Genomic DNA, 19549 nt, shown 5'->3' with positions numbered 1-19549 from the left:
AAGTGCAGAAGGTGTTTATCATTTATGAAGGACAAATATCTCATGCTCAATATCATCAAACTAACATACTGATCACCCTTTGTTAAGTTATTAATACATGCAAATGCTTTTGTTTTGAGCCAATATAAGCCAAAAAAGGAAGAGGTCAAAATCTCCTGATTCTATAACTTTCTGTGTAGCCTCTCTATGCCTTCCACTTTTAAAAAGGAAAAGTTCTAATTTTTTAAAACAGCAGCATCCCTCAGCTTCTCACAAGTCCCTCTTGTTGCTTCACTCCTTGAAAGCACGTGGCTGTCAGTGTGGCGAGAGTCAAAGTCAAATGCACCAAGCACGGCCTACTTCTGGCCCCAGGAAGTTCAGTCTCCTCCAAATGTGGCTTTACCTTACTTTTCTCAAATGAAAATTGGACCAGCCTTCATCTGCAGACTTTCAGGAATAAGCATCAATGTTCTTGCTCACTTCCCAAACTGACAAGATGAAATTTAAGTGGATTTTTTTTTGGTTCCTGTATCAACAATTTTCATGTTTGTTTCTCTCTCTCAACTGCTCATAGTATATTCTTATGTGTGGTGAATATGAGAAAAAAAACTGTCAATCTTAAAAGAAATATAATCTCTGAATCCTTTTCTGATTACAGGGTTTCCAGCGGCATTTGTCGCTGCCTGGGCTGTGGCACGAGCAGCCCTGGCTGATGCAAGGTGAGTGGAAAAGAAGTGACAAGGAGAGAGCCTCAGATTTGTCAGACTTCCTGCTCAGGATTCACACTTGCTGCTGTTCTGGATGCCATTGCCCTTTAGGGATGTCATGTGGGAAATTACCTTCATGCTATGGTGGCCTCCAATCTATTGCCAGCAAGCCATCTAGCCCAGAGGTCATAGAATGGAAAGATTCACAGACCAGATTAAGATGCTTGAACTCCATGGTTTATGGAAACAATTTAAAACACAGTGTATGAAGCAAGGGGAAAGAGATGGGTAGGAGAACCCACTTAGGGTATAGTGCAAGGAGGTGGAAGGACCACACTACCTGATTCGTGGGATAGGCAATGTTCATACTTTCTGTCTCTCTCTGTACCACTTCAGCTTTCCCCCCTGGTGGTGTGGTTATGAGGATTAGAGATGAGATTGTAAAAAGGGGACTTAAAGACAGGAGGTACCTGGGCCAATGACACACACTTGCTCTCTCAGAGAGATGGAGGGGCAAGCACGCTGGCCTGCAGCTGTAGATTGCCAGGTAGCCTGAAGAGCAGCTCTGGGTTTTATTTGCATTCCTTGGGCAAAGTACGTGTGGGAATGGGTTTCACCAATCAGTGGCTGAATTAAGACCTCAAGAATATTGAGCACTTCTTGTGTATCAGGGATATTTTGTGGCTCTTGTATATTTAGTATGTCATGAACGCTTTGTGCCCAGTTGCCTCATGTATCTTTAGTGCCTATGTCTAACACACCTACTTGTTGATCACTTATCTATATTTAATGCAAATTAGGGGTTTCATCCATCCCATTTGTTTTCTTATCTTCTATAGTAGACTTAAATATTTGTAAATAATAAAAGAAACACACATTAGAAATGGAATCTATCGCTATTTGTGAATCATTAGGATCTTCCAGGTAGCATGGGCTTAATTTAAGGTAGCATTTAAAAGTACAATTACAATGTGTCAATTAAAAATAAATAAATAAAACTGGTTTCTCTGGGGGAAAAATGTACAGAACAACGATGCTGGGTGGTGGTAAAGAACACTCTCTTCAGATTTTGACAGACTGGAATTCAAATCCTGCTTCAGCTGCTGCTAGTTTTGGGACCATGGGAAGGACCCATGGCCTCTTCGTGTATCAGTTCCTCATTTATAAAACAGACATAATAATGTATAATACATACAAGGCACTTAGCACAGTGCTTGGCAGCGAGGAGGTACTAAACGGGAGTGTGCTGAGGAGGAGCTCAGGGCAGGGGTCTGACAGGTCTGTTCTGACACTTCTTGGTTCTGTGACAGCAGATGCGTAGCCTAACCTCTCTGAGCCTCAGTTTCCTCTTCTGTCAAATGCCAATAAAGTGAGTACTACTCTTCACAGGGCTGTTGCTATAAGATTAAATGAGATAATGTATGTAAATGTTTGGAATATACTGGTAGTAAGCGCTAAATACTCATTAGAAGTATTATTCCTTTAATTGTTTCATTAATTTGTACTTACAGGTAATGTCTGATTAAAAAATTAAAAAATAACATTTCTGTTGATTGTTATTCCATTAGAAAGCAGGACGTATCCTTCCATTAATCCAGTTTATGCTATTTTGATTTTTGTCCTGTGAAGTCGATGGAGCCCTGATTCTGCTAAAGCTAGAGCTCAAAGGTTAGGCTGTAGGAGAGATGAAGGGTGGGAGCTCACAGGCCTGATAGGCCTTACAGACCCTTGTGGGCCACATTAGGATGTTTGGTCTTGAACAGTGATGATGACAGAAAATTTGCCTTTTATAAAGATCATTACCAGAACATGGGGGAGAAATTGGAGAAACATAGTAATAAAAATAGCAGATAGCATTTTTGAGTGCTGATTACATTCCAGGTACTTTCTAATTTTACCCATATTGAGTTAATTTAACCTTATATCAACTCCACAAGACCAAGGCCAGAGAAGTTGTGCCAAGGTTGCACAGCCATAAGTGGTAGAGAAGGAATTGGATCTCAGACATTTGTAAATGTCAGTAAACCCAGTAAATGCAAGTGCGCAGGGAGATGTTTCTGTTGAGATAAGGGGGTTTCTATTATCTGTGGAGGAGGAGAGTTGTAGAGGATTCCTTTCACAATATTACTGTCAGCTTCTCACTCTTCACTTGATTTAACACGTCTGATAATTAGGAGCATACAGTAGATAATGTCCATAGTACATTGGAAGTATTTTTCTTACCTTCATTATATCTAGCCTTTTGTCCTTTTACCACTTCTAGAGTTCTTTCTGTTTGCTAAATCAGAAATAAGCTGTCAGCTACCACGGACTTTTTGACAATTCACTTTTTTATCTATTTGTATTCCATGTATACATATAGTGCTGTCTACTGGCACATGTTTTTCTCATTCACATGGTAAAATTAAATATATCTATATTTCATGGTGTTTAGGAAAAAGCCCCATAATTACAAATGCTCTACCTCTTTAGTATGCTTGAAATCTGCTCCACCATGTAAAATGTTCCTTATCAAATTCCTGTAGCATTTAGTGTGCATATTATAAAATTATCCCTTCTTATCTACCATCTATTTTTCTTAATGTGCATGCATAACTGTCTTATTTTTTCCAACAAACTGTGAATTTTAAATGATCATGAGTGACATTCTCTGTTTTACAATAGAGAACTCTCCAATGCATATCGATCAATTCTTATGGATCCATTTGGCTATTTTTCTCCATTTGCTAAGTATCTGTTGAGCAATGATAAAGTTTGAGCTAATACAATTGTGAGTTATTAGGAAGTGTGATTTTTCTTCCATTCACTAGTTGTGGCAGTTTTCCTGAGCCTCAGTCTTCCCATCTGGAAAATGAGAATAATATTCTCGGCCATGACTAAGGTTGTGAACCCCTAATGAAAGGGCTTTGTAAATTCTAACTTCAAACATTAAATATTATTACCTTCAGTGTGGGCAAAGAATCCATAATTTTAAAGGCCTGATCATTGTATATAAATAGAAAAAAATCTTGACTGCCTATTTCCCACTATTCCTTATAAATATCTGATAGATTGTAAGTCACCTTTACTTCTGTCTGTCCCTCCCTGGCTGACTGCGGGGCAGGCTGCCTGGTAAAGACTTTCAATTGGCTCAGATAGACTTTGGCCAGAGCCCCCAGCTGTCTGTGATTCTCTTTAGGGGCTATATGATGAATGGACACTGAAACAATCATTTTTTCATATCATTTCTGTTTTAATAATGATGAGTCAAAGAATGGAAAAGGAGAAAGTGGAAAAGGATCCAGGTACCTGCTGTTTTCTCTCATGGTCAAGTTTACTGCTATGGACTGAATTGTGTCTCCCCCAAATCCATATGTGCAAACCCTGCTCCCCACTGTGACTATATTTGGTGTTAGGGCCTATAAATAGGTAATTATAGTTAAATGAGGTCCTAGGAGTGGGGCCCTATATGAAAGGAGTAGTGTCCTAGTAACAAGAGATGCCAGAGAGCCTGCTCTGCCTCTCTCTCCCTGCACACAAAGAAGAGGTCATGTGAGCGCCCAGCGAGATGGAGGCTGCCTACAAGTCAGGAAGAGAGGCCTCCCCAGAAACGGACATGCTGGTACCCTGATCCTGGACTTCGAGCCTCCAAACTGAGAAAATGAATGTCTGTTGTTTAAGCCACCCAGTTTGTGGTATTTTGCTATGACAGCCCTAGCAGATTAACAACACACTTACAATAAACAAAAAGGCAATTTAAAGAGACAGCTTTAATTTATATAGGCGGTAATGCTGAGCATTCTTTTATGTTAACAGAATACAATTTAATATCCACAGGTTGTATACATTTCATGATAGAAATTCCCATTTTATTAGCTTCTGGGAGCCTTTCTTTAATTTGAAGCAATATATTTGTTTTGGGTTACTAGGTATTTCTATTTTGTCTGTATGCACTAAAAAAAAAAATGCCATGCTGTGTGAGCATTTGAACTCTAGAAAGAACCTGCCACTCACTGTTCCTGCAAATCTGAACTGTACAGAGTTCAGGTGCAGCGTCCCTGTTATTGGCTTCAAAGCTCCTCATTCATGAACTTCCCTCAGTTCCAAAACGCATCCGCTTTGCATTTTTACTGCTTTTATCCCTTTATGCTATTTGGATTTCCTAATTTTACCTACATTGTTATCAATATTGTTACACAGTGATATCGGAAATCTTAAAGAAAACTTGCAGCATCTGCTGTTTGATTTCTGTGGGAAGGAGGTTGAGTCAGTACAGAGGTATAGGTAATGCTGTAATAATTATTCTGAGATGTGTGAGTGTATAACCTAGATTCAGAATTTTAGCGATGATAGGACCTGAAGCATTTTCTGGTCCAATCTCCTCATTTTAGAGATAAATTAAATGAGATCCAGAAACATCAGGATGTGTTCTCAAGGCTTATCCTCAGCCTCGAGCAGAATTTCGGCTCATTCATTCATTTACAGATATTCCAGGTCTTGAGCACAGCGAGAAAGCAAGTAAGTTCACAATGCATTTTATACTGAATTAGATAATTAGTTTTCTTAGTTATCTTGTTTTCTTTCTTAATGACCATAAACTATCTTAAAACATTAATAAGTCTTTTCAGTGAAAAATAAGAAATATGTTTATTATTTTTGAGGCAAAGAATTCATTGAGCATATAATATGTTGAAAAATATAACTCATACTAAATATTGCACTAACAGTTAAATTAATGTAAAAAATTAAATATATGTTAAATCATGTGACTCCACTGTACAAAATATTTCATTCTTCCTGCTTTACTCAGAATAAATTCTTGAATTTTACAGTGCCTTAATCTGGGATAATTGGATGAAGGGGTCATTTTATATTTGATTTTGCATATAAAATTAAACTATATTACTATTTATCTGGCATAATTTCAAAATAGCCTGATTCAATTTCTCATGAAATTCAGGTTTTCTATAGACAGGAAGTTTTTGTGGGTTTTCTTGGATGTAATCTGTCCTACACGTAGTGCCATGTCACAACATTCAGGTGTAGAGAATAGATATTAAGATATTAAGTATCTCCAAAGGATAGATGGGGTCCATATTCATGTCTCTTACATTTGAGACTCAACTTTTTCGGAGCCAGCTTTTCAATGCTGGAACTCTGATTTTCTCTGCATCCTGGCCATTTAGAGATAAGCAGATAAGATCTAGTTTTAAAAAATAATCTAAACTTTATCAAATATACAAAGGGAGCCTCTTCCAGTTCTAAACTTCTACCAAGATTGCTATTTGACTAAGGTAGGCTAAGATAATGAATTGGTTTAGGTTGGACAAATGAAATTAAAAAGTGAGTAATTTTCTTTCTTTCTTTTTTTTTAAAAGCAAAAACACCTTACAAGATACATTATAATCTTCTCCCTACCTCATTCAAAGGAGGAAAGAGAGGCTAATGAATGGAGAAACCTACTTCTTTGCTATATTTTTGTTTCACCATCCAGCAGGAAGGGTGGGTGGGGCCTGCAATGGAAGTGCCAAGAAAAGATGCCCTCTGACATTTCTAGGACATCCGCACGGGCTGTAGGGGCCAGGCTTCTCTCACCTCCTCTATCTTACTGATCGTGAGTTGTGGAGAGAATGGAGTATGCAGTCAGTACAATTCTACGGATCTTTCTGGCAGAACAGTGCACCTGTTTCCAACACTGGCTGTGGGAAGTTCTACTTTCTAGTCAGACCTTTGTGCCTCATGCTCCACCAGCTCTGACTGGGGGAGTGGGGGGGGGCAAGGGCAATATACATAACCTAAACTTTTATACCCCCATAATATGCTGAAATAAAAAAAAAAGAACTGCATTTTCTAGAGTGTTAAAATTTATTTTAAAAAATCTGAACAGAGAGTAGTTTCTGGGACACATTAAAAATACCATGTGAGCTGGGGCATTGAAAAATTAATTTAAAACAAGCATTAATGGCATTTTCTTCAAAAAGGTTTGAAATCTCAGTTTTCTTTTTCATATCAAAGGGCAAATTTGAAACTTTGACACTGAAAATCATTTAAGTCAAGCTTTTCATGTTTTTAGAGGTAACTGGTTTTGACCTATTTCCACTTACAAGTATTTTGTAGAACTTGAATTATTTAATTGAATCCCACTGTGTTAGGAGACACCATGATGAAATGTCACTGAGGCTAAGAAAGAAGATCGTTCAGGTATTACCAAATGTCAGAAACTGAAAAGAAAATTTATGGAATCCAAAAGCCTTGTAGTTAGTGAATCAGTAGTCACACAATATATGCTACCTTCCTTATAGTAGAAAGCTTTTTTAGGGGAGTATGATACATGTTCTAAGGGCCACATGTAGCCCTCCAGATCCCCAAGTGCAGTTCTTTGACCGAATCCAAATGTCACAGAAAAAATGCCTTTATTTGTTCTGTAAAATTTGGATTCAGTTAAAAGGCCACACTCAAGGATCCAGAAGGCCACATGTGGCCCCAAGGCTGCAGGTTCCCCGTCCCCTTGTCTTGCTTGCATGGTTAAATAATGTGAAAAATAGATGCATGTAAACAATGCTAGGAAATGTTCAATAATGTGCAAAGTGTAAAATCACTGTGTGTTATATTTCCATGTTATTCAGATTTCGAATCCATTGAATGTGTGTTAATAGATTTCAGTTTGGCTGGACCACAATTACACTTCTGTGTAGTGTTCTGGTTGATTTGACTGTGGTATATACCCCAATGGAATGCTGTGCTACTGAGCTTGCTTGGTATTGATATTGAAAGAAATAAAAGATACTCGTTTAAGAGGAAAAAAAAATTGTTTAACAGTGCATACATTACATTTTTGCAAGATAGAGGAAAATAAGAATATAACATTCGTATCTGTATATGTATAAAAACATTGGAAGTATATGAAATAAGGTAATAAAAGATGTTATCTAAAAGAACATGGATAGAGGGGCAGAAGCAGGCAGAAACATGGGCAGGATTGAGACATCTCAATGTCTGTCTTTGTATATAGTTTGATTTTAAAAATAAAAATGTATTGCCAATACATAAAATTAAACTTTAAAAATTATAGTTATTAGATATGTACTGAAAATGTTTTACCTTTAAGAAATAGTTGAAATAGTATTTTATTATCCATAAATTGCTCATTCATAAAAAGTTATTTCTTGATAAGTTTATCATCTAGAATTAAAAACTTATCATTATATCTCCCAAATTTCTTTATAAGATATCATTTACCATTGCCACAAGCAATGCTGGATATTGTCTAAGGAGAAAAAAACTGAAGCCTTTTTTTAATGTATCTTTAATTAAAAAAAACTGTTTAAAGTGCTACATTAAAATTTTAGGTGGAACTAGGTTTTTTTTTTTAATTAATTCTGTGCTCATTATTCTAATGTAAGACCTTTATTAGTAAAACCAGATTGAGTGAGGTTGAGTGAAACTTACTTTGCATTCAGTTCATGGCAATTCAATCTAACAAATATTTATTGACTACCTACATACTATTCTAGTCACTTGTAATACATCAGAACACCAAAACAACAGTGATCCCTGCCCATGTAGAACTTGAATCTAGTTAGAGTGGGAGGGAAACAGAAAATAAATGTAAGAAATAGGCAAATAGTGTTTTTATTAATTACTGTTAAAAGCAAACTTTTTAAATTAAAGATACAATCATGGATCTTATATGAACACCTGTCAAAGATTTTTTTTTTAAACTCAGTTAATGAGGGAAGTAGTAAGATGTTATAATTTGTTCAAAGGAAAAATCAAAGAACCACATGTTTATATTCAGTAAAATGAATCCTCAAAATTTATACATAAATGCAAAAACTCTATAATGTTAACAGGACACTAATCAATTATATTCCACTGAACACAGCTAATTTTCGTTTCTATGGACAAGAATGGTTTGCATCCAGTTTTCTATTTCTTTCTTTCCTTCTTGTTTTTTTTTTTTTGGCAGCCTATTACCATCTGTCTCCTCAACTCTATCTAAAATTCATTAAGGGGAGAACTTGTGGCTTTTAACTCAGTATTCCTAGTATCAAGCAGATTGAGAGCTTGGCCCTACTGCGTTCTCATTAAATGTTTGGAAGACGAATGGACCACTCTGATGCCTCCTCCAGCAGTTGGTTGCCAGGCTACTAGAATAGATTTTCTTTCAACCTCTGCTGCTAGGTTTCCAAAGACAGGCTATGGATAAGAATGATTTGCATTATTATCAGTGTTCTACAATTTAAGGAGTTATTAAATAGAATTCCTATAATTTCTGAAAGAGAGAAGGCTTTCTCTATTACCAAGTTTTAATTATTAAGGACCATTCCAATGAAACTAAAAGTCAAGCATTGGTGGTTCAGTGGTAGAATTCTTGCTTGCCAATGAAAATAAAAGTGATGTATCAATTGCAACACATTTAGAAGACTATACCTTTTTTGTGGCTCTGGAAACATGGTTTTAACTCTTTTCACTATAAAAGTAATTCACTAATATTTATAATTTTTTACTTGTCCACAAGTGGTAGCTAATACTATGAAAACCAGTACCCATTACATATTTTTTCACTGGTTTGGGCATTTAAAAAATATTTTTTTGTCTGTTTGTTTTTGTTTCATAATCAGAAATTTGGGGTTGGAGTTTTTGGTAAAACTTAAAATGCTATTGAATTCTCACTACCCATTTGTTTTGCCAATTTATTCATGAAGGTCTTTTTTTTTTTTTTTCTTTCTCGTACGTGTTAGGTGCTGGGAACTCAGCGCTGGAGACATCAAGTGGATTTATCAAGCACCAATCTTAGCAGCTATTGGGGTAAGTTCAAAATCTTGTATAGTTAAAAAAAAAACAAAAACAAAAACCAAGCTGCTACTAAAACCCAGAGAAAGTTTGTCTGTCACTTTATTCTATAGTAGGTTTGGGAAACTTTTACGTGTACAGCAATAGCTGTTGGGAAAATCTATGTCTGGGATTAGACCCTTATTTGTGGCTGATACTGAGACTCAATGCAGAAAGCACATACCTTTCCTTTAATCAGCTAGCACTTGGGGACAATTCTGAGACTTCAAAATACCCACGATCATTTATATAATATGTTTAGGGAGCTGGAAGATCCTAAATCTTTCTTCCTTTCTCATCCATTATAATTTTCCACTTTAATGTTTTGATCACCTGGTAGTAGGTTGGGGTGGTAGAGAGGGAAAGACAGAATAGCAGGAGAAGAGGGAAATTACTGAGGAAGAAGGAGGACAGTGTGATCCATTATAAAGTATCTCCTAAAGCTTTTATTTGGCAAACTTCCCCCAAGGAGTTAGATGGGTCCCATACCAAGAAATACCCTGCAGAATTCTGTCAGTAGATAATAGGAAAAAAGGCTGGAGTCAGCAATGCACGTGGCATTGGACCTTATCTGCCTGGAATATTTCAGCTGTATATTGCAGCTAGGGTGCAAAGGAAAACAGAATTTCACACTTCTTTGTGTCTAACAAAACTCACCTAAATGTTTACTCTTGACCATCCTTGAAGACTTTACAGCATCAGCTTCTCTTGGTTTGAAGAAACTATACCACTTTGCATTTTCCTGGTGTTCATGTATGCAATGCAGATTGTAAGCATCTTAAAAAGAGGACTAATGTCCCAATATTAAATGTTAAATCACTTAAAAGTAATTTAGTAACCTGATTACTAACTAATTTTTATGTTTTTCTTTGTTCTCCAGTTTCTTATTTTTCCCATTTTGTTTTCTTTTGAACAACATGTCGACCACTTTATCAGCATATTGGCTTGTTAGATCCAGAAGGACGGCTATTAATGTAGTTGAGTTTCTGTACGATCATCCAAATAGTCAGATAAAAGCTTATTTACCTCATAGGAAAAATGCACGAAGAAAAATAGAAGAGATCAAAAGGAATCTTAATTTTAGAAGCCCATTAATGTAAATGGTTAGAAGGGAAAATAAAATTGGAACACTTTCAGAGAAGGCAATTTGTACCCCTGCTAAAACATCCTGTTAACAAATTAGACCCAATTCTCTATGTCCTAGGAGAAGCTCAAAATTGGATTGTAAATAACTGAATCAATGACTTTCACTGGTAAACTCTTATAATTTTAATTTATAATGTAAATGAAATGCTGCTATATTAACCTAGTGATAAACCAACCCAGAACTACAACTGTATTTCTGAATGTCAATGAACTTAAAGATAAAAATGAACTACTCTGATTTCCCTTTTATCCATTGGTACTGTGTCCTTATCTACACTTCTAAGCCTTTTATTTTCCTGCTTTCTAATTCCTTCTGTATATGTTTGCTCCTCCATATCTTACTATTCTCTTTTTAAGGGAACAACCTATATCTTATTACTTTTTTTACCTTCAGTGCCTTGTACTGGGACTGATAAATAAGAGATACTAATGAATGCTATTAAACTTACATACATTTTTATATAATGCTTAAGTTTGATTTTTCATTTGATAAAAAAGAAAAACCTATTAAAATTCAAGGGATCATTGTAAAATTATTAGGAACTGAAGCAAAGGACAGTGGAGAAAAGTAAATCGTAGGACATTTTTCATTGAAAATATTGATCTTTATCAATTTTTATTGAAACAATTGATCTTTATTGCTGGCCTCAGGGTAACCAGATAATGACAGGTCTACTGGGTGGGGGTTTAAGCCACAAGGATGGCAAGTGGACAGGATGTGGGTCTGAGAGAGTTGGGAGGCAAAAGAGACCAGGAACTGGGGTGTGGAACTGTGAGTACTTTCCCTTTATACGTGGAATACATTTCCCATTTCCCTGACCTGGGTCCTTCTTCCTCCCCAAATCTTGTATCACATCACCTCCTCTCTCCTTGCTGCCTTGGCTCCACATGATGGCTTTCTTTTAGTTCCGTAAACATGTCATGTTTCCCACCACAGAACCTTTGTGCTGTTCTGTATGCTTGGTGTACCTTTCTCCCCGCTTGTCACCTGCCTAATGCCTGTTCTTCCATCAAGTCCCAGCTTCCAACCTTTCAGACAGGCCATTTCTGAGCACCTTAGAGTGTCACGGTAGCTAAAGCACAGTCTCTGGGCCAGGCTGCCTTTGTTAGAATCCCAGACCTGCCCTTTTGTTGAGCCTGCAGGCTGAAATTTTATTGTGCAGGCTGGCCTTGGGCAAGTTATTTAATTTCGGGGTCCACCTTTGCCATCTGCAAGGTGGGAATAATAGTGTAAATTACACAAGTTAATCACATAACTGCATTAGGAACAGCGGCTGGCACATAGCACTATAAGCATTAGCTATTATCATTTTTATTTTTCATGTGTTAATGCCTTGCCCACAACTGAGGCAGACACCCTCCCCCAACACATTATCTTAAAAAATGTCTCCATAAAGCAATAAAGATAATGTCAGTTTCTGGACAACAATAATGGTAACACTTGTGCCTTGTATATCTGTAAGTGGATGCTCAGACCTGAGAAGCCCCACAGGGACCATCTGGCTTCCCAGACTCCACAGTCTCCCAGGGTGGCCCCATCAGGGCTCCTCGGGCCATGCAGAGGCCCTGTGATCACAGAATGTCCTCTCTCCCATGTTCCATAAAGCCCAGCATGCCATTGGTTTGACTGTTTTAAAAGGCTGTAAAGTCATCTACCAAAAATAGTGTAATTATTACCTCTTGTTGATAGGATTGGAGGTTATTTTTACCCTATCATTAAACATTTTAGTATTATCTATTTTTGGGTATTAGAAGGCCTTACTTTGTAATCAAGAAATAGATATTTAGATTTTGAAAACATTATTAAGCTTTTACTTTTGTAATTTTTCCAGGTAAACCATTCCATGATTCACCTTCTATTCAAACACAATAAAGCACGAGGTGAGAAAAGTATAACCTAATGTTCTTGTTTTCATTTTCACTTTCTTGCTTCCTGTGTGAGGTCCAGCTCCTGAATTCAATAAGTATTTGATTAAAAAGAAACCTGCTTCTTAATTCATCCCATGATCTTCCCAATGACTTGCTGGTAAAGCAGGCAGACAGTAAGTTAGCACCCGTGTTGAACCTCGCCAGCAGCCTAGGTCTCTTCCCACTGGATCTGCGTGAAGATGTAAAGAGAGGGCCAAGCTCTGCAACACCAGCCCATGATTGTCTGCCCTCTCCCCCAACCCTCCCCTTTCTCCTTCGCACCTAGGGAGGCCCATGGTAAAGAATCTCCTTGTGTCTGTGGCTCCCAGGGGCTCTCCACTTTCTCTCCAGCCCACAATTGGCTTTTAGCAATTTGTTAAACTTTTTTTTTTTTGTAGTGAGAACACTTAAGATTTCTCCTCTTAGCAAATTTCAAGCATATAATACAGTATTGTTAACTCCTGTACATTAGATCTTCAGAACCTATTCATCTTGCTGTGCCTGGCTTAGTTCACTTAGTATAATGTCCTCCAAGTTCACCCATATTGTTGCAAATGGCAGGAATTTCTTCTTTTTTAAGGCTGAATAGTATTTCATTGTGTGTGTGTGTGTGTGTACACACACACACACATATATACACACATACCACAATTTCTTTATTCATTCATCCATCAATGGACATTTAGGTTGATTCCATATCTTGGCTATTGTGAATAATGCTACAGTGAACATGGGAAGCAGACATCTCTGTGACATATTGATTTTATTTCCTTTGTGTGAATACACAGAAGCGAAATTGCTGTATGATATGGTAGTTCTATTTCTAAATTTTTTAGCCTGTTGTTGAAGCCTTCTGCTGTATTTTGAAATTCCCTACATTACTCTTTCATTTCTTTAAGTTGTTATAGTCTCTCTTAAGTTGTCTAGCTCTTTAGTGGCTTTTAATTTTTTTTCATTGATGTCCTGAATTTTTGGGGGGTTCTTTTGTGTTGGTTTTCAACTTTCTCTTCAGTCCCATTCATCTTATTTGCCATTCATATTCTGAATTCCATTTCTGACGTTTTGACAACTTCCTTTTGGTTGAGAACCATTGCTGTAGATCTACTGTGATCATTTGGGGGTGTCAAACTAGCTTGTTTTTTCATGTTGCCAGAGTTCTTTTGCTGGTTTCTTCTCATCTGAAACCTCTTCTCTCAGCTCAGGGCAGATAAGTTTGCAGGGCATCTGTTCCCCTTTGCTCAGAACTCTCCTACCTAGTGAGAAGAAGGAGAGGTCCCTAGATGGCACTTTTGTGACTACTCTAGAAGATTGGCCTACAGGAGAGGAGCAGATGCAGACAGTCTGTACTTCAGGAGTTCTGTATTGTCCCATTCCCTTGTGATTGTCACAGTCCAAGCCAGTGCTGAATGATCTTTGTGTGGAGTAGTGTGTTGTTCCCCAGGCCACTGTTGTAAGCTCCAGCAGGGAACTGGGCAAGTCCCTCTCCACAGAGGCTGGCATTATGATTGACTGCTCTGCCTGGGTCCCTGTGGCAGTGGCAGTGGCAGCCAAGCAGGGCTATCTAGGCAGTGATCATGGGTGTCAGGGCTGTGGGCATTCAATCCACTCGGGTCCAGGTGTGATGGTGGCTAATGGCTAGCAGGTCTCTGGTGGAACACTGGACTGTTGGGATCGTTTCCACCTGTCGGTGGGTGGGAGCCCTGGGAGTGGGGCCAAGCAGCAGGGTGGGGCCACATGGGTGGGGCCGTGGGGCCCAGTGGCAGCGTAAGAGCCTCAGAGGTGGGGCCATGAGGCCAGGTGGCTGTTCAGGAGGGGCTCTTCCCCTGCCCAGGTCCCAGTGAGGCAGTCACCGCAGGGCTCCTTGGTTGGCATTTGAGGCACCCATTCTGCTCAAATCCCCCGTGGGAGCGAGGGGTGCTCAGCTCCGAGTCACGTGGGTGCATGAGAGCATCTGCTCTCCCTGATCCCTCCCTAGCCTGTGCAGGGGTATGTGGAGGTGACTGCAGCAAAGCCAAGCCTTATGTCGACCAAGTGCTCTAGACCTGAGAGATCAGAATGGCATCAGTTGCAGCAACCTGTGAACAGAGGCCACTGGTCCCTGCTGTGCCTTGTCCAGTGAAATATCACTGCATAGACTCCAAGCAGCTCCCTGATCAGTCCAGAGGTCTGCAGTGGTGGTGGTGGGGGGTGACCTCACAGCTCAGGTTGCAGTGTCCCCGGGGGAATCGTGGAACCCCAAGGTTCTCTCCTCCTGTCCTTCCCCACGTGTGGACGCCTCCTCCAGGTACCTTCCAGTCTTGCCGAGTGGATCACCCTGTCTCTCTCTCCTTCACTCTGAGTGTCCCCTGCCACTTCTCTCTCTGATGATTCACAGTGCTTTCTCCAAGAGCCCATCTGTAAGCGAGCATCCACCTGCAACTTTCGATCCTCTCCTTGGGAGCAGCGTGCACAGGCTGCTTCTAGTTCACCACCTTGCCCTTCCTCCCCGCCCCTACCCCCATCCCCACCATTGGGATTTTGATAGCAATGGCATTGAATCATAGATTACTTTGGGTAGTATGGACATTTTAACAATATTGATTCTTGCAACCCACGATCATAGGATGTGTTTTCGTTTATCTGTGTTTTCTTTAATTCCCTTCATCACTGTTTCATGTCTTTCAATGTCAGTTTTCAATGTCTTTCACAAGACATTGGTTAAGTTTATTGCTAAGTATTTTATTCTTTTTGTTGTTATTGTAAATTGGATCATTTTCTTAATTTTCTCTTTTGAATAGTTCAATGTGAAATTTGTTAAACATTTTAACTGAATTCTTCTTACCAGCTCTGTGTAGCTTTTAGCATCTGCCCCAGGGAAGCAAGTGCTCACACTCCATCTCCCTTTGGAGGTGCCAGTCTTTCCTTAGATTTTGGGTTAAGTGATCATCCTGTAACTTGGCTCTCCAATGCATTTTAAAAAGTTTTAAGTTTTATTTTTTCAGATTATCCAGCATTCCTTTGTCATAATGGTGAGAATAAGAGTATTTTTTTTCTAGCTTTCTACTGTTAGGGAAATATAATTTAAAACAAAATATTCTCCTAACCTAGAAATCTTCTCCACAAAATTAGGAGAGAAAGAAAACACTTTTAGTATTGAATTATTAAACCAGAATGTGATGTGCATTACTTTCAATCTGCTAAGAAACAGCTAAGACAAAAAGAAATCTCACCCTTTTGTTTAGCCAAGCAGATACAACCCTTTATATACATATTGTTTTCAAGAGAAACAATAACTAGTTCTCAAGTAAGAAGACTTGATGATAGCATCTGATATACATGATTCATCCTAAATTTACCTGGTAATTGGGGTGACCACCTGTATTAGCTAATTAGCTGTCTCAGCAGGAAAGACAAACTTGTCATCTCTTTATGACAGGAGGTAGTTTTGAACCTCAGATAGGCTCCTATAGAAGTTAGACTCCTACCCTCCCATAGAAACTAGCAGATGGAGATACTATTTCCCTTGATGTTTGCATTTCAAAGAGATGGTTCCCAGGTCTTTGAGAAAGACATTCCTGGGTTATAAAGCTGACAAAAGGCCTATCTAATCTTCAAAAGGATTTGTATACATTTCAAAGAGATGAGAAAATACTTACAACTTTTCTAAGGTAAATCTTCTGAGAAAAAGGAGGGGAGGGAAATCTCTACCCTCATTTTCAACAAGGAGAACCAAGCCTCTTATTTTTAATTTATATTTGGCCTTACACTAAGAAGAAGCTGAAATCTCTGGGTTAATTTGAATGTGAAATGGTCTTGCAGTGATTTCCAGCAAAACTCTCCTATGTATTTTCCTCCAGGATCTCAGACCCTTGAAGGTTTTAGGGATTTTAGGGACCATGAGGCCCACACCCCTCATTTCAGCCTGTAAAAGAAGAAATGAGCCCAGAACTTAATCTCTGTGTTCAGAGTGTGGTGCTCTTTGCCCTGAGTTGTTCTGTGTCATGAAGCCAGAAAGGATGAAGATAATATTAATAATAACAACAGCAAACAAGACATAGTTCTTACCATGTGCTGGACACTGTTTTAAGGGTACTATATACAGCAATTTATCTAATTCTCACAATAACTCTGAATAAGGAAACTGCCCAAGGTCACCCAGCTATCAAGTGATGGAGCCAGGATTCTAACTTCAGGATCAATGTCCCCACCCAAGGAGCTCCATGCACTTATAATAAAATCTAACATCCCTAATAATCCAGAGAAGACCATTCCTTGCTCATGGCCATGCCCCTTCACACACTATGCCTCAGCTGTGTTGTTTTTCTGCCAGTTCTTTGAACTCATCCACCTCTGCCCCTCTCAGGGCTATTCCATATGCCCCACTGTATCCCTGGAAGGCTGGGATGTGATTCCCTCTATTCCTCACTTTAATTGCCACTTCTTCATTGTGGCCTCCTTGATCTCTCCCCCAATCTAAATTAGATCACCTATTATAATCTGCACAACACAGTGAGGATTTTTCTTTTCAATACCATCACAATGTATGATGTTTGTGATTGTTGAATGTCCATCTTGCCTACCAAACTGCAAGGTTTATGTGAACAAGAACCATGTTTTTTTTTTTTTTTTTCTGTTAACCATCTGTATTCCCAGTGCTTAGCAAGTTTCCTGGCACAGAGTGGCTCTCAATAAATACTTCTTGAAGGATATTATAAATAAACATGCATACCCAGTAGATAAACTGGGGAACTGGGAAGAAGGAAAAGCACTCAATAAATAGTAGTCTGTAGTAGCAATACTAATAGTGGTGATAACAGCAGTAGCAGTGGCATGGTATTAGCAGAGGTGGTAGTTAACAGAAATGGTGGTTTATGTAGTAGTAATACAGGCTTGTCTAAGTCTTTCTATGGCCATCATGAAGTTAAGAATAGGGACGAAAAGGCACCAAACGCTGTCTGGAGGGCTTAGTAAAGGAAACACCAAGAAGGTAAGATTTGAACCAAAAATATTAAGGAAAAAGGGAAATCACCTAATAGGCTAAGAGAGGAGAAGCGTTTTCCTGACATAAAAATTAGCACATGCTAAGTGAACATGTCATGTTTTCTGTGGCTGGAGTGAAGGGTGCATCTGCAGAAAATGCAGATCAGACTGTAAAGTTGGATGGGAGTGGAATCATGATTGCACTCATATTCTGTGTTCAAGTACATTGGAATTTTCCTGAAATTATGGTGAAACATTGAAAGACTTTAAGCAGGTTAGTGATTTGATTAGATTTGGGTTTTTGAAAAGGAAACTCTGGAGGCATGTGACAGATGGATTAGATGAACTACTTTGGAGGTACAGATGTCTATTTAAGAGAGATACTAATTATCATCTTTAAGTGCATAGTGCTATCTGATTAACTCTGATATCTATATGAGAGACTGTACTCTTGATGTAGCCTTCCAAAGAAAGAGATAGGAGTGAAAGAATCGCATTAAAATGGTAACGATCATAAACAACTGTCAGATGCTAATGTGAATAACAAAGGGAGACCAGTACTGCAGCAGCAGCTGGTGATCTTGGTCAGGGTGATGGGGTTTTGCTGTTTTGATGGAGGTCAATCCCACATAGGCCATTCATTTAAATCCATGTCTTTGGAGGTGCCATAAAGCCTCAAAATTCTTCCTTGTGCAATAGGTTGCTTCATCCTGGCTGAAACTAAAATATGAATGCACAATAAGTTGAAGTATTTTTTTAAGGAACCAAGAAAAGATAAATATTGTCATCAATAAAAATGTAAATATATAACTAATTTAATGACATGTCTTTTATACTTGAACAAAACATTTCTTTTAGAGTCACTTTTCTTATAGTACATACATCTAAGCAAAGTATATAGAATGGGAGTAATAAAATAGAAAATCTAAAACTCAGTCTTTAAAACAACCCTGAACTGGCATTAGAGAAAAATGAAATTGGAAATCTGGATTGATTACTCATTGAGACATCAGAATTTGTATGCTTGTTTTCAGCAGTAGTTGAGGGAAACTCCACAAAAATAAGCCATAGAATAAAAAAAAGTTCAAGTTGGGAAGCCTCTTGGGGATATCTTGCCCGATGTTAATCTGACAACACTATTGCAGAGATTTTGACCTTTAAATAAACTATAAAGAATGGATGTAATGGTGAGAGCTTATGGTTTGCATTATAGATGTTGATGGGTACTAGAAAAATATGAGGCAATGGTGATTATTTCTTTTGGGGTCACTTTTTATTGGTAAATATTTATTTGATTCTAGATGTTTACTTTACTGTGCCTCACATTACCACTGTGCATCCAAGTTAGGAACTAGTCTTTTTGTTCAATGAATAGTCTGCAGTGTTTGTCATGGGCTTGCTCATTGTGTGAGTAATGATCTAATTTGAATGACTAACCAAGCAGGTGACTTGAGGAGGCTGCATACTACTTAGAGTGCATTAAATAGAGAGGTCAAGATTTTCTGGTTTTTTTTTTTTTCCTTATAAATGTTTCGTTCCACATACCTGTCAGAAGATATCTTAGGGAATTCTAGTAGAAGGAATAAGATAGTACTTCTAATAAAAGGCTTCAGGAAAAACTCTAGGTGATAAGTTTTAAAAATATGATATCCAGTACGTTTTTTAAAATATGAAAAGGAGACAAACAAGGTACATGCTTCTTAGCTGCAGCTGGGTCGATGATTCATTTTCCCCCAATCATTATTAAAGGAGGCACAATCAACAAAAACAAGGGGTGGAGATGAGACGGATGACTGGTAAGGAAGGAATTTGAAGAAAAATAGATAAAATTTAATCTCTGATCTTTGACACAATCACAAATACCAAATTGATTTTTCCCCAGAGAAAAATCTCCCTTTCCGAACTCCTTTCCTTTCCTTTTCTTTTTTTTTGTCTCCAGAATTCATATGTTGAAACTCCTTTCCTTTTCTAAATCAGTCAGAAATAAAACTTCAAATGAAATCAAAGCTTTAACATTTACCATAGATGCTGTCCCT

At 38.2% G+C, this 19549-nt stretch overlaps 1 protein-coding gene across 1 annotated transcript in view; it reads left to right on the top strand.

Annotated features, from left to right (window-relative positions):
- Window positions 1–19549, top strand: part of PTH2R (parathyroid hormone 2 receptor) — a 101565-nt gene that overhangs the window by 68796 nt on the left and 13220 nt on the right. Inside the window, exons 8-9 of the mRNA XM_045560149.1 lie at window positions 638–698; window positions 9410–9476. Of these exons, the coding sequence (XP_045416105.1) occupies window positions 638–698; window positions 9410–9476 (128 nt within the window). The remainder of the gene's footprint in view (window positions 1–637; window positions 699–9409; window positions 9477–19549) is intronic.

The sequence above is a fragment of the Lemur catta genome, chromosome 8 (genome assembly GCF_020740605.2).
Source record: "Lemur catta isolate mLemCat1 chromosome 8, mLemCat1.pri, whole genome shotgun sequence".
NCBI classification, from domain to species: domain Eukaryota; kingdom Metazoa; phylum Chordata; class Mammalia; order Primates; family Lemuridae; genus Lemur; species Lemur catta.
Note: the sequence above shows the minus strand (reverse complement) of the source record. Positions and strands in the feature narration are given on the sequence as shown.